The 14,522-nt window shown below is 35.2% G+C and overlaps 1 protein-coding gene across 1 annotated transcript; it reads left to right on the forward strand.

Annotated features, from left to right (window-relative positions):
- Positions 1 to 10,713: 10,713 nt before the first annotated feature.
- On the forward strand, positions 10,714 to 13,477 carry LOC111875845 (4-coumarate--CoA ligase-like 1). The gene is made up of 4 exons (XM_023872366.3): positions 10,714 to 11,313; positions 11,403 to 12,323; positions 12,402 to 12,469; positions 13,093 to 13,477. The coding sequence occupies exons 1-4, from the start codon at positions 10,888 to 10,890 to the stop codon at positions 13,325 to 13,327; spliced, it is 1,650 nt and encodes a 549-aa protein (XP_023728134.1). The 5' UTR covers positions 10,714 to 10,887; the 3' UTR covers positions 13,328 to 13,477.
- Positions 13,478 to 14,522: the final 1,045 nt, after the last annotated feature.

The raw sequence follows: 14,522 nt of genomic DNA on the forward strand, positions 1-14,522 counted from the left end.
TTTGATCACCAAATTAATTCCTAATTAATTTATGACCAATACTAATTAAATAAATATGATTTCTCCTTTAATATATTATTCTTATAATATATTAATAAATCATAATACTCTATATTTCTCCTTAAATTACCTTGTCAAGTTGCTTTGGAGAAGACAACCCAAAAGTACCATGCACAACTGGGTCTAGTACATACCAAATATAGTTACGGGCTTAGACATTATTCCAACATGAAGATGGTGTGCCTCGTTCCATAGAGGTAGTACCTCCAAATCTTCAGTTGTCTGGATGTGTAAGCTATCACTTTCCCGTGTTGCATAAGTACACAGCTTAACCCTTGATTTGAAGCGTCACAATACACCACAAAATCTTCCATTCCTTCTGGAAGAGACAACACCGGAGTACTGCAGAGGGCTTGTTTCAGGGTTTGAAAATCATCTTCTTGTTTCAAACCCCAGGTGAAAGGTACGCCTTTCTGGGTTAGATTGGTGAGGGGCTTGGCGATCTTGGAAAAATTCTGAATGAACCTCATGTAATAACCAGCAAGGCCTAATTATTGCCTGATCTCCGTTGGTTTTTTCGGGGTTGCCCAGCCCTCAATTGCTTTGATCTTGGATGGGTCCACGTGTATTCCCTCATCACTGACCACGTGTCCCAAAAAGTCCACTTGGCGAACCCAGTACTCGCACTAGGAAATTTTTGCATATAGCCTTTCCGCCCTTAAGGTCTCTAGAACCTGCCGTAGATGTTGGTTGTGTTCCTCCTTGCTCCGAGAATAAACCAGTATGTCGTCGATAAAGACTATCACAAAGTTGTCAAGGAACGGTCGGCGGACTCAGATCAATTAGGTCCATAAATGTTGCGGGTGCATTCATCAGACCGAAGTTCAATACCACTAGTTCATAGTGCTCGTAACGAGTTCGGAAGGTAGTTTTGGGGATATCTTCTTCTCGGACTTGTAGTTGATGGTATCTCGGCCTCAGATCTATTTTTGAGAAGTAACTGGCTCCTTGCACTTCGTCAAATAGATCGTCGATCCTAGGAAGAGGGTATCGATTTTTTACGGAGAGCTTGTTGAGTTCACGGTAATCGATACACATGTGGAAGGAACCATCTTTCTTTTTGACAAAAAAAACTGAAGCTCCCCAGCGTGAGCAGCTCGGTCTTATGAATCCTTTGTCTAGCAGTTCGCTCAATTGGCTAGATAGCTCTTGCATTTCTGCAGGGGCTAATCTATATGGCGACTTGGCAAGTGGTGTGGCTCCGGGTACTAGGTCAACTCGAAATTCGACCTGTCGCTCAGGGGGTATTCCCGGGAGGTCTTCCGGAAATACCACTAGTTCATAGTGCTCGTAACGAGTTCGGAAGGTAGTTTTGGGGATATCTTCTTCTCGGACTTGTAGTTGATGGTATCTCGGTCTCAGATCTATTTTTGAGAAGTAACTGGCTCCTTGCACTTCGTCAAATAGATCGTCGATCCTAGGAAGAGGGTATCGATTTTTTACAAAGAGCTTGTTGAGTTCACGGTAATCGATACACATGTAGAAGGAACCATCTTTCTTTTTGACAAAAAAAAACTGAAGCTCCCCAGCGTGAGCAGCTCGGTCTTATGAATCCTTTGTCTAGCAGTTCGCTCAATTGGCTAGATAGCTCTTGCATTTCTGCAGGGGCTAATCTATATGGCAACTTGGAAAGTGGTGTGGCTCCGGGTACTAGGTCAACTTGAAATTCGACCTGTCGCTCAGGGGGTATTCCCGGGAGGTCTTCCGGAAATACGTCTGGAAAATTGCGCACCTCCGGAACGCCCTTGATGTTCTTTTCCTCTTTCTGTTTGTCCACTACGTGAACTAGAAAGACGTGATTCTTTTTGTGCAAGCACTTTTATGCCTTGATGCATGAGATGAGACGGAGGTTTGCACCGGGTTTATCACTGTAGATAATTAGGGTTTCGTCCTTGGGTAGGTGAAGGTGAACGACCTTCTCGTAGCACATAATATCAGCATGGTGGAGGCTTAACCAATCCATACCGATGATCACATCAAAGCTTCTAATAGTAACTGGCATCAAGTTGATTTGAAATGAGGGTCTATTTAATGTTAGTGTGCATCCTATGAACATGTCGTTTGTTGTTTCAGTTTTCCCATTAGTCATTTCCACCGTGAAGGTTTCGTTTAACTTTTGGGGACTTTGATTTAGTAAGTGTTTAAATTTATGGCTCACGAAACTTCGTTTTGCCCCACTATCGAATAAAATGCATGCATAGATGTTGTTGGGAGGAACGTACCGGTGACTACATTTGGATCCTGCACAGCCTCCCCTTGTCCCATTTCTAGGAATCTGCCTGATCCCCCTCCACCCTGTTTGTTGGCCTTGGCACAGTTTCGCTTGTAATGGCCAGTCTGCTCGCACCCTTAAGATGCATGGCTTGCTCCAGCATAGTTGGGTTGGTTGTTTTGTTGCGGCGGTGCTCTACAATACCAGGCGGTGTGTCCTTTCCGATTGTAGTCGGTGCACTACAGATCTCGGCATGCGCCGCTATGGTGGAAGCTACATTTATCACACTTTGGATGAGAACCTACATATGCCCTCGCAGCTGTTGGTGTAGTTGATGTTGGTGTAGTCTGAGTGGTAGCAGCATGAACTGCTATGATTTGTTGTTTCTTCCCAAACTCTTGTGATTGTTGTCCCTTTCCCTTCTTTCCCCACTTCTTCTTGTTGTCATACCCCTTCTTTGATTCAGTGACAACAGCCTTCGTCCCCTTTGGTTCCCCGTGGTCCTAAAGCTTTTGTGCCAGGCGTTTTGCACTGTCAAAGGTTGAGGGGTTGGCAGCAATCATGTTCCCTTGAATTGGGGAAGTTAGTCCCAGATGAACCGTTCAACCTTCTTGCCCTCATAGGTAATCATACCTGGGTACAAGAGCGCCATGTCGCTGAACCTTGAAATATAAGCCTTGATGTCGGAATCTTTTATAGTGAGATTCCATAGTTCTTTCTCGAGCTTCTGCACTTCACCTCGGGGGAAATATTCATCGAGCATCAGATTTTTGAGTTCTTCCCATGCCATGGAGTTTGCAATTGGAAGAGTTAGAGCCTTGACATGGTCGTTCCACCATGAAAGGGCCATGTCAGCAAACATACAAGCTGCAAATTTTACTTTGCTTTCATTTGGACACCCGAAGATTTCGAAAACAGACTCAGTGTTTTCGAACCACCAGTGAGAGCTATTACACCCCCACTTCCATTAAATGGTTTTTGTTTTCCGTTGGTGAAGTCTTTGTAGGCGCATGTTCTTTGATGCCCTTGGTTATCCCTGTGGTTGGAACTTATCGTCCTATTTTTGTTACCTCATCCATTTGCTCCCTGGTTGATGTGTGCTTATGCTATAGTAACTATAACTGAGACTGCCGCCTGGAAAGTAGCAGAATTCATCTCAGGTGGAGGCGGCGGCGGCGGTGGTGCTGTTGTAGTGCTTTTGTGAATATACCTTCTGGGAATTTCCTACTATGAGACAGGAATTACGATAACTTTATGGAATAACTTGTTTCTAGTGGTTACGGTGCTTCGATTGTGCTTATAATTTAAATCGTATTACATTAACAAGAATGAAAATAGAGAACATAGCAAATAACAACATCACAAATAAAACACATCATCGTTTCTTTAATGATAAGTTTTTTTTAGTATATAATGCATGAAATTTGACCTTTGAAAGGTCTACAGTACAGAGAGAATAAAAATCTGACTATATAACGACCCTGCGAGTAGTGTAACCACTTAAAAGTAGGGTCAATCCTACATGCATAAAGGGAAGAGAAAGGGTAAGATGAGCCCTACACACCATGAGTGGTCATGGGTGGTCTCTGCGATGAGGTAGAAGCGCCCTGGGTGGTGTCTCAGTAACTCGCACCCTCGTCTCCAGCACAGTCTGCCGCTCCTGAAACTCCCACACGAGGTCTTGAGTGCGCCTCTCCGCACACTCCACTGCTGCTCTCATCTAGATCATCTGGCTAGCGGTCACCTATGCCTGATCACCAATGTCCCTAGTCCGTCGAACCATAACGGGAAGAGCAAGATCTGACGTGCCTCCGTGTTGGAGGTTGTAGAAACCTCTCTCCATGTCGAATGGTGGGCGTTGGCCCTAATGTTGGCTCCACCTCTCAATATCTAAGGCCAAGGGGGCGTAGGGCTATTGTAGCCCATCTGGTGTGCTGGCACCCTCGCCATGTAGGGTGGGTTAATGACTTCAGGCTCAACATCCGAGTCACCCTCATCTCCCTGCTCATCCTCGTCGATATCTTCGTTGATGTCCTTCTCAATGTCCTTCTCCTCAAACTCTTCCAGATCCTCCTCAATCCACCCTCCATTACCCTGGTTGGCGAAGTACGGGTCTTCGGGAAGATGAAAGCCAACCATAGTGTCTGCACGAGAATATATGAGTATGAGAAAATAGATAGCATGTTAAAAGTACTCCTATAGTACTTTTATGTCTTTTAGGTTTTGTTCTTAGACTCTTTATGATTATAGTGGATGAGTTTTAGATTTGTTATCCACCTTGACCACTCCTAGACACATGTTAGTCGTATCTAGAATAAATATAGTTGATCAGGCTATATTTACCCTAGATATGATTACATTACTGTCTAAGTGTAGTGACGGTGTCCAACACTTTTTCTCGTTTTCTAATATGCATGTATGTGTGTACACTTGGTAAAATATTTATATTTTTAAAGTATACTTTTTAGTCAGGGTATTTTAGTCCCATTTTATTTATAGTTGTATATCTTGTATGGTTAGATATACTAGTTCACTATAAACAATGCTCTGATACCAATCTGTCACACCCCAGAACTAAGACGGCGGAAACGTCCAGGGGCGGATGACGTCATTGTGTAATATCATAGCAGTTGAATATAAATGATACATAGCAACCAAACATCATACATCACAATATACCAACATTCATTGTTTAAAAATTGTAATTGGTCTTCCATTACACAAAAATAACATAAAGTATAATGTCTCAAAAAATAGAAAAACATCTAGATCCAAGGCTCGAGTACCTGTTCACTGAGTCATTGAGAATACAAGTTGTTTTGAAAAGCGTCAACATAGAATGTTGGTGAGTTCATAAGCATATTTGTAAAACTTTGTAATATCTTAGTTTATAATAAGTTGCAAAACTCCAGAAAATCTAATATTTTCTAAATAGGTAGTTGTGAGTCTCATTCCCAAAATCGTGTATAATTGCATGCATATTTGTTATTTTCCTTTGTTTGTATTTGAAAAGAGTGTGACCCCAGAAAATCCTATATTTTCTTTTATATATATATATATATATATATATATATATATATATATATATATATATATATATATATATATATATATATAAACAATTGTAGTCTTAAAACCCTAAGACCGGAGTGGTGATGTTAGCTTACAAAATAGACAAAACATAGTTTTGTATTTGATAAAACCAGTAGAGTGTATATTCTTCATAAATTCAAAATATTATTGTTATTCCCTATGTGATTCATTACAACCATGCTAATGCAACTAAAGTGCCTGTCTTGACATTCTTCAGGCGTCAGTTTCTAATAAGATAATTGTCACCCTAGACTGGCCCGTCTAGCTATAGCAAACAACTCAGGTGTGGGGGTGTCAACCCCGTATAAATCTATACACAATTACCTCGCTCTCCCTACAATAGACTCTGGTTATAACTATAGGACTTACGGTGTATGCTAGGTAAGTACGGTGAAGGAGTGTCTCACAAGAGCCTCAGCAAAAATTTACGCGAATTTATCGAATGATGCCTATGGCGTTCTTAGTGTAAATTTATGACTACGGTTTTATGACACACGGATATTCCTGTCGTAAAACTCTATTTTGCATACCGATTTTATTGAAATATTTATAACGATATTTATAGATAATTAATAATGACTTGTCAACTTGCAATATGTGTTGTAAAAATAACAAAATACTCTAGTTTTTAAACACTTAAAATAGTACACCCCTTTACAATTGTTTTACAAATAAAAAAACTATATTTTAGTAAAATGTTCAAGTGTTATGGTTGGTTTTTAACACACCAAAAACTTGTTTGAGTGTTTTGTAACCCAAAAATACTCTATTTTTGTTGTGACTAGAACATGTCACAATTTTCACAAAATTTCATAAAACCTTGATATTTATTATGTTTCAACAATTTTTCAAGTATTATTGGTAAAATTCTATATATCCAAAAATTTACCATTTTGAGTGTAAACTCTCATATTTTACCATCTTTCAAGCTTTATAACCAAATATGTTATAACATTTTCTTTGACATTGTTTTTGACTTTTAACACACACTAAAGTCATTTTTACTTAGCAACTTGTTCTATTTTCAACATGATACCTAAATATGTGAAATTGCACAAAGATAACTTTGTTCCAACAACATGAGACTTTGTAAAAATCCCTAGTTTAAGGAGTGTTAGCATGTAATAATAACATTTCAACACCCATAGACATATAAACATACAAGTTCATGCAAATATACAAGGATTTCAAACAAGACTTGACATGTTCCCCCCCCCCCCCCAAAAAAAAAAAGGATGAAAACTTGAAAATAGTGGGGTATGAAGCTCACCTTGGGTGTACTTGAAGTGATGAGATGAAAGTTTTGAGCCTAAAACACTTGGAGTGTTTGATGAAACTCTTGAAGACTATGATACCCTAAAGTTGTCAACACCTAATAATATGTGTAAATAAAAAGAAATTAACGAGATACGGTGTACACTTACTAGCTAAGTTTGAATTACTCACGGGGGTTTAGGGAAATGCCTTGAAGAAATTAGTATCATAAGAACTTGAAGCTTGAACTCTCAGAGAAAAAATTTGGGATTTCTCAATAAGTGAAAGTGGGAATTGTGATATGGGAAAAGGGTTTTCGTCCAATATAAAAAGAAGGAAAGATGACTTAATGTTTGCTTAGATTACTGGAGGATAATACCTTGTTATTTTATAGTTAATACGTGTTTTATTGTGTTTCCCGTGGAAAGGGGTGAAATGTCACACCTTAAAGTCAAATATGCTTGCTTTTTCTCTATTGTAATCCGTGAACACATTAAAATATCCAAGCATGGTCATAAACACATGTGTTTACGACCCTAGGATGGGTTTCCTTTTGGGTTTACGGCCAAGGTATGGTCCATCATGGGGGTTTATGATCCTAAAGCCTTTTTTATTAGTGTTTTCGGCCAATACATGAGTCATCAAGGTAGTTTTCGCCCATGGTGGGGTTTCATGCTACAATCATTTGAAAATTTGTTTAATATATGTTTCATTATTGCCTTGTCAATGTTAATTACAATCATAGCTCTTCAAGGCTTATGCATATACCTCTATATATATAGCTTATAAACTTAATGTTCATGTGACTTTCAAATGTTTTATTGCAATATGGTTATATCTTACATTATGGATATAGTTGTATTCGAGACTCCATAGACTAGGTTAGACCCAAATTGTTTCTAGTTGTGACAGTTATGTTCTCTATTTCAGGACTTCTTAAATAATTTTTGTAGGATCGAATAGATTATATAAGATAAAAATCATGTTTGAAACAACAAAAAGACTTAACACACAATGGTAAATAATATTTGCTTTTCAGTTAAAGAATACGAGTTCGTTACAATGTTAATCGTAAGAACTTTGGCAAAAGGTATCCTCTCTTTATATAGTTAGCATCCCTTTGTATAGGTTCATACATTGGGAGTCAGTAAGAGTAACATCCAATAAAAACAACACATATAGACAGTGATTGCTGTAAAATAGTTAAGCTCAGTCACTACGAAACCTAGGTTGTACAAACTATGAAACAAACAGTACTTTCTCAATATACAACAAAGTCTTAAAGTATAAAAATAACAAATATTTTCGCATTAAACTCAGACACAACATATAAAAACTACGAGACCTAACAATCTCCCCCTTTATGTTAGTTGTGAAAGAAGTATTCACTAGATCCCTTCCAAAACTTGAGGTATATAAGTCATCACAATAGTCTGAAGAGATATCTGCCATCTAAGTATGTCATACAAACATTTTATTTCATTCTCCGCATTCATCTTGCATAGTTCTACCTTCATAAGAATCCCATTCAAAGTTGATGTCTTGTAACAATGTGTGTCTTGTAGATACATCATTCGATTTTTCATCACCTTATTCACAATAGCTTTGTAAACCACTCCCCAAGGTTCTTTTTGTATCTGACCATCTCTCATACTTTCATTCACAGATGGTTGATCACAAGGACTAACGCAAATCTTTTTCTTCAAAATTTCAACCATTCCTACATCCATTTTACACATCTCCGAAGAATAGAATCTTCTAATCTTCTTCATGTGCAAAATTTGGGTCACATATTTGGCTTTGTCCTTTAAAAAAATAAAAAATAAAAAATTAAGAACAACATAAACCAATCATGAGGTTCATGAATTATAGTTTATGCATAAAAAATTAAAGTTAATTTCATCATCAACATATTAATCAATATTATGTTATAAATGATACTACACAAACAAGATCGTTGAGCAAATTTAAAGGCTAGTTCATTTTAATATGATATTTTTGTCTCGGTCTAGTTTTATAGTCACAATCTTACAAAAACATAATTTTATTTAATAGTTCGTGTTGACAATTTATTAAATAACTTTTGTAATAAAGTTTAATATGTACATTATTATAAGACAATATTACAAAAATGGTCTTTGTAGTTTGTCAAAAGTCAGTCTCTGCTAATTTTTTTTTGATGCAAATGGTCATTATGGTTTGTAAAACTTGCACGGATGACCATTTTTACTAACTTTGTTAGTATTCAGCCGTTAGGGACTAAATTTGTAAGAGCAATTTTGTCTTTTTAAATATAAATGGACTGAATCCGTGACATTTAGTAAACCATAGAAGCTATTTTTGTAATTTGTCTTAAAATAATATATATGATAGAAAATAAATGGAGTATGATTTTAACTAGGGACATCCTCTCCCTCTCCCTTATTGCAGTTAAAGCCTTACCCAACTAGGTTAGATTTATATTTTTGAAAACTTGGTAATATTATCTACAAATTGTAAATAAATTAATAATAAAAAATAAAAAATAAAACAAATTTTTACAAAAAAAAAAAAAAATAAAAAAAAAAAACTTTTTTATTAATAAAACAAAATATACTTTTAGCGTATTCTAAAAAACTTACAAACAATTTATAAGTTTTTTTAAGTATTTTTTTTACGTTTTTATGTATTTAGAAAAATACGTTTTCGTGTAATATGTTATTATATTGCTATTATATAAAAAACATACTTCATATAAAATAAATATATACAAAAAACTTTTTTTAAGGTTTTTTAAGATTACGTTTTTGTATAATATATTATACGTATGGATTTGAAAATATATTTTCGGATTATAACAACATAATAACATTTTATACGAAAACATCTTTTTTAAATATATAAAAAAACATAGTTTACATAAAATAAATATAAGAAAAAAAACTTTTTTTTATGTGAAAGAAAAAAAAAATTATATGAAAACGTAAAAAACTATATTTTAGGTAAAACAAATACATAAAAGAAACATATAAATTGTATGTAATTTTTTTACAATATGCTAAAAATATATTTTGTTTTATTAAAAAAAGTTTTTTTTTTGTAAAAATGTTTTTTCTCATTAATTTATTTATGATTTGCAGATAATATTAATTAGTTTTTGAAAATATAAACTAAGTATGGCTCTCGCTTAGTTGGCTAAGGCTTTGGTTGGTTAAGAGAGAGAAGGATGCCCCAAATAAATCTTATTCCTCTCATTTTCTATCATTTATATTATTTTAAGACAATTTTTAAAAATTGTCTCTGTGTTTTACCAAATGTGCATGTCATGAATTCAATCTCTTTACAATTGAAAATGTAAAAATGCTCTTACGAATTTAGTCCATAACGGATGAATACTAAAAGATTAGTAAAATGGTCATTTGTACAAATTTTGCAAACCATAAGGACCATTTGGATCAAAAAATAATAGTAGGGACTGACTTTGTGATTTTTTGTAAACCACAGGGACCATTTACATTTGAAAATATAAAAATCTCCTTATGAATTGAGTCCCTAACCGGCGAATACTAACGGAGTTAGTAAAAAATATCATCCGTACAAGTTTTGCAAACCATAATAACCACTTGCATGAAAAAATAATAAGGACTGATTTTGTGACTTTTGCAAATCACAAGAACATTTTTGTAATTTTGTCTTATTATGAAACGAAAAAACCATTTTACTAACTTTTGTAATAAAATTTATTATACGTATATTATTATGAAACAAAAAATAAATAAACAAACAATGCGTAGACGGATCAGTCCAACTTAAGCGTATTCGACAAAACTAGTTGGTAGCAGTTAACTTCTAGCTTTTAGCATTTTGTTAAACGCTACATGAAGTAGCTTTTGGATTTCAAACGTTTTGATTAAACTAAACGCTAGAAACTTGTAGTGCCAAACGAGGTTTTTTTTTAAAACTGAGAGTTTTGTCAAACGCTAGAAACTATAAGCTTCTAAAACGCGTCGTGCGGAATACGCAATACATTTCTATACGTAACATCAGCATGTATTACCACTTACTCCATATGTTCTACATGCTTATTTCGCCACCTATAATAAGGATTAAAATCAAACAAAGTATTACATGACTCAACAATCTCCAACCTAAGAAAACGAGCATGACAACCCCACCTTACTCCTAATCTCATCCTAAAAGCCTCATGCACACTAACTCAAGATTCAAGCATTTTTGTCCTATAAAATCGATGCCTTAATTAATTCTTTCATTCACATAAACTATCAACAATGGGTAAAAACGCACAGGATTTGGCAAAAGATTATGATGAAGAAATCATTTTTCGAAGTCGTTACCCGTCTGTCCCCATTCCCGACCTCTTGTTGCCGGACTTCGTGCTCAAAGATGCAGAATCCTACGCCGAAAACGTGGCATTCATTGACGCCGCCACAAAGAAATCCTACACTTATGGTGAAGTTGCTAGAGATGTCAGAAGGTCTTCTAAAGCGCTGAGGTCCCTTGGCATGCGGACCGGTCACGTCATCGTCGTTGTCCTCCCTAACGTGGTGGAGTACGGTATCGTGGCCCTCGGCATAATGGGTGGCGGTGGTGTTTTTTCCGGCGCTAATCCTTCAAGCCATTCGTCTGAGATCAAGAAACAAGTAGAGTTAGCAGGAGCCACACTAATTATCACTGATGACAAGACTTATAACAAGGTAATTAATTAATTAACCTCAGTTTCAATTCTAATACTCAAATCTTGTTTAAGGTCAACCAACATTATTTTCTTGAATTTTTGTAACAGGTGAGCGAATTAGGGTTACCGGTGGTAATTGTCGGAGAAGAACGGGTGCCAGGGACCATTTTATGGGACGAATTGCTGGAAGCAGGAGAGCGAGCCAGCAACAGTATGATTGAAAGCGTTGTGACTCAGGACGATCTTTGTGCCCTTCCTTTCTCCTCGGGGACCACCGGACTTTCAAAAGGCGTCATGCTAACTCACCGGAATATCGTCGCGAACCTTTGCTCGACTCTTTTTAGCGTCGGCCCTGACCTCATCGGAAAAGTGACAATACTAGGGTTAATTCCGTACTTTCACATCTACGGACTAACAGGAATCTTGTGCGCGACGCTTAAAAACAAAGGGAAGGTGGTGGTGATGGGAAGATACGATCTGTCAACTGTTTTGAAAGCACTGATCGAACATGAAGTAACTTTCGCACCAATTGTTCCACCGATACTTTTAGGGTTAGTTAAGCATCCCATCGCTGAAGATATCGCGAAGCTCCAACTGAGATCTGTCATGTCCGCCGCAGCGCCTCTTGCCCCGGAGATTTACGAGGAATTCCAAAGGAGATTCCCTCAAGTAGTGGTTCAAGAAGCTTATGGGATGACGGAGCATAGTTGCATAACACTAACCCACGGTGACCCAAGAAAGGGTCACCACACAGCCAAGAAACGATCGGTGGGTTACATTCTACCAAATTTAGAAGTGAAGTTTATTGATCCTGATACAGGTCGTTCACTACCTACTGATACACCGGGTGAAATTTGTGTTCGAAGTCAATGTGTCATGAAAGGTTACTACAAGAATGAAGCTGAGACAGCTCAAACTATCGACGAACAAGGGTGGCTTCACACCGGCGATATTGGGTACATCGATAAAGAAGGTGATGTCTTTATTGTTGATCGTATGAAGGAGTTAATAAAGTACAAAGGATTTCAAGTAAGTTTTTACTCAAACTTTGATCATGGAGATATGAATTAAAACGACTAATAATCCGTTTTTCATGCAAATTGACAGGTTGCACCAGCTGAATTAGAGGGAATACTTTTAGGCCACCCTTCCGTTGTAGATGCCGCTGTAGTGGGGTGATTACGCTTATATTTATTAAATTTTTATATAAAATAGAATTTAATAAATTTTTATATAATATTAAATTCAATTGTCAAAATCATAATTTTTTACAATTTTTTAAACCTTGATATTTTTCATCTTAAAAGATCATTTTTTTTCAATGGAAGGAAATCCTACTACTTTGCACTATCTTGATATGTTCCATCTCCAAACACCAATTACTAAAGAACAAAGTACTTGAATTTATTTTATGTGCTCCCTACCATTTGAACAAAGTCCTTATTTGTAAAAGAAAACTAGCTAGTAAGGACTTTTTCTCATGTAGAAAGCACAAAATACAACTAAGTCGAAGAATGATATAACAACTAAACTAGAAAATCATGCAAAGAAACTTATTGTGTGCAATATGATCAGGCCTTCACAATATAAATGAAAAATGAAAGAATTTTCTAATAGAATCATAGAGTATTATTGCAAAATAAAAGGCATTTCATGTAAACTTAAAATGAAATAATCCTCTTTCAAAAAAAACTTAAAATGAAATAAATAGTTATTTTGTGATAGCTGTAACAAAAATAATTGTATTTTGGTTATTTTAGTCGGTTTTAAATATGTAGTTAAAAATTAAAACGTGCAGGTTGCCAGATGAAGAGGCAGGCGAGATACCAGGGGCAAATGTGGTAATGAGCAAAGATGCAAAAGAGAGCGAAGAAGATATGATGAACTATGTTGCGAACAATGTAGCACATTACAAGAAAGTGAGAGTGCTTCATTTTGTAGATACAATACCCAAATCACCCTCCGGCAAAATCATGAGGAGGCTCATTAAAGAGAAAATGCTGGAGAGCATCGCCAAATCTGCTACAAATTAAACAAAGTCGGAAGTACAACCTCCAAATTGATGATTTTCTTTCATGTGTCACTTGTTAAATTTACCTTTTTACCCTTTCTATAACTAGCATAAAAAATGTATTAGGGTTCAATAAAATTTATGTACGTGCATCTTTTCTTATAAAGTACGTGTTTCGTAACATCCAAAATAGTTTCTTAATGATAAAGAATTAGAAAACTTGATGAAAATCTAATTCTTGTATCTCAATTTTACTAAAATGGTGTATTGTATCAAAACGTTAATCCCTTATAAAAGTAATGAACTTTATATCGTGTACACATTTACTCATTTATATTGATTTTTGTACATATCACTATTAAACTTATTTATCTTGCTAAAAAAAAAACATTACCATGACCTACTACTGTAGATTAATTTAGTCGGCCAATTAAACTTGATTTTTCGGCAAATTTAGGTTCAAAAATCTGTAGAACATTACACCATGAACTCAATAACACGATGAACTCAATAACATCTCAGTAATAAACCCTAAAAAAAATGACATTTGGCTACACAGAAAGTAGGGAAAACTACAGTAAAGTCCCTACATATTGGCCTCATAATCGATTTAGTCCCTATATATTTTTTTTATTCAATTAAGTCTCATATACCGGTAATCGTATTCAATTTAACCCTTTGACCCGGTCAACAGGTCATCCAACTTTCAAAAATTACATTTTTGGCCTAAATTTCGAAATTTATTACAAATTTAATCCAAAATTTACACTTTTAGCCCGGATTTTAAATTTTTTTTTTACAAATTTGGTCCAAACTTTACCTTTTTTGCCCAAATTTTAGAATTTTATTATGAATTCATCCTAATTTTAGTTTATTTTGCAACTTTTTTTTCAAAAAATTGTTTCTAATATGTTTTTTTCTTTATAAAATCATATTTATACAAAAAAATATATATTTTCACATAAAAATCTTATATTTTCTATATAAAAACTTTTTTTAAAAAGTTTTTTGTATATGAAATATTTAGTTATAAAAATAAGTATTTATTAAGTATATAAATATATAGAAATCCGTTTTTATAAAAAAAAATGTATACAAAAACGTATTTTACAAAAAAAAAATGCATACAAACACCTATTTTATCTATATTTTTTTTATAAAATCGTGTTTGTTTATATTTTTTTTTTATAAAAACGTGTTTGAATATTTTTTTATAT

Source organism: Lactuca sativa, chromosome 8 (genome assembly GCF_002870075.4).
Source record: "Lactuca sativa cultivar Salinas chromosome 8, Lsat_Salinas_v11, whole genome shotgun sequence".
Taxonomy (NCBI): Eukaryota; Viridiplantae; Streptophyta; class Magnoliopsida; order Asterales; family Asteraceae; genus Lactuca; species Lactuca sativa.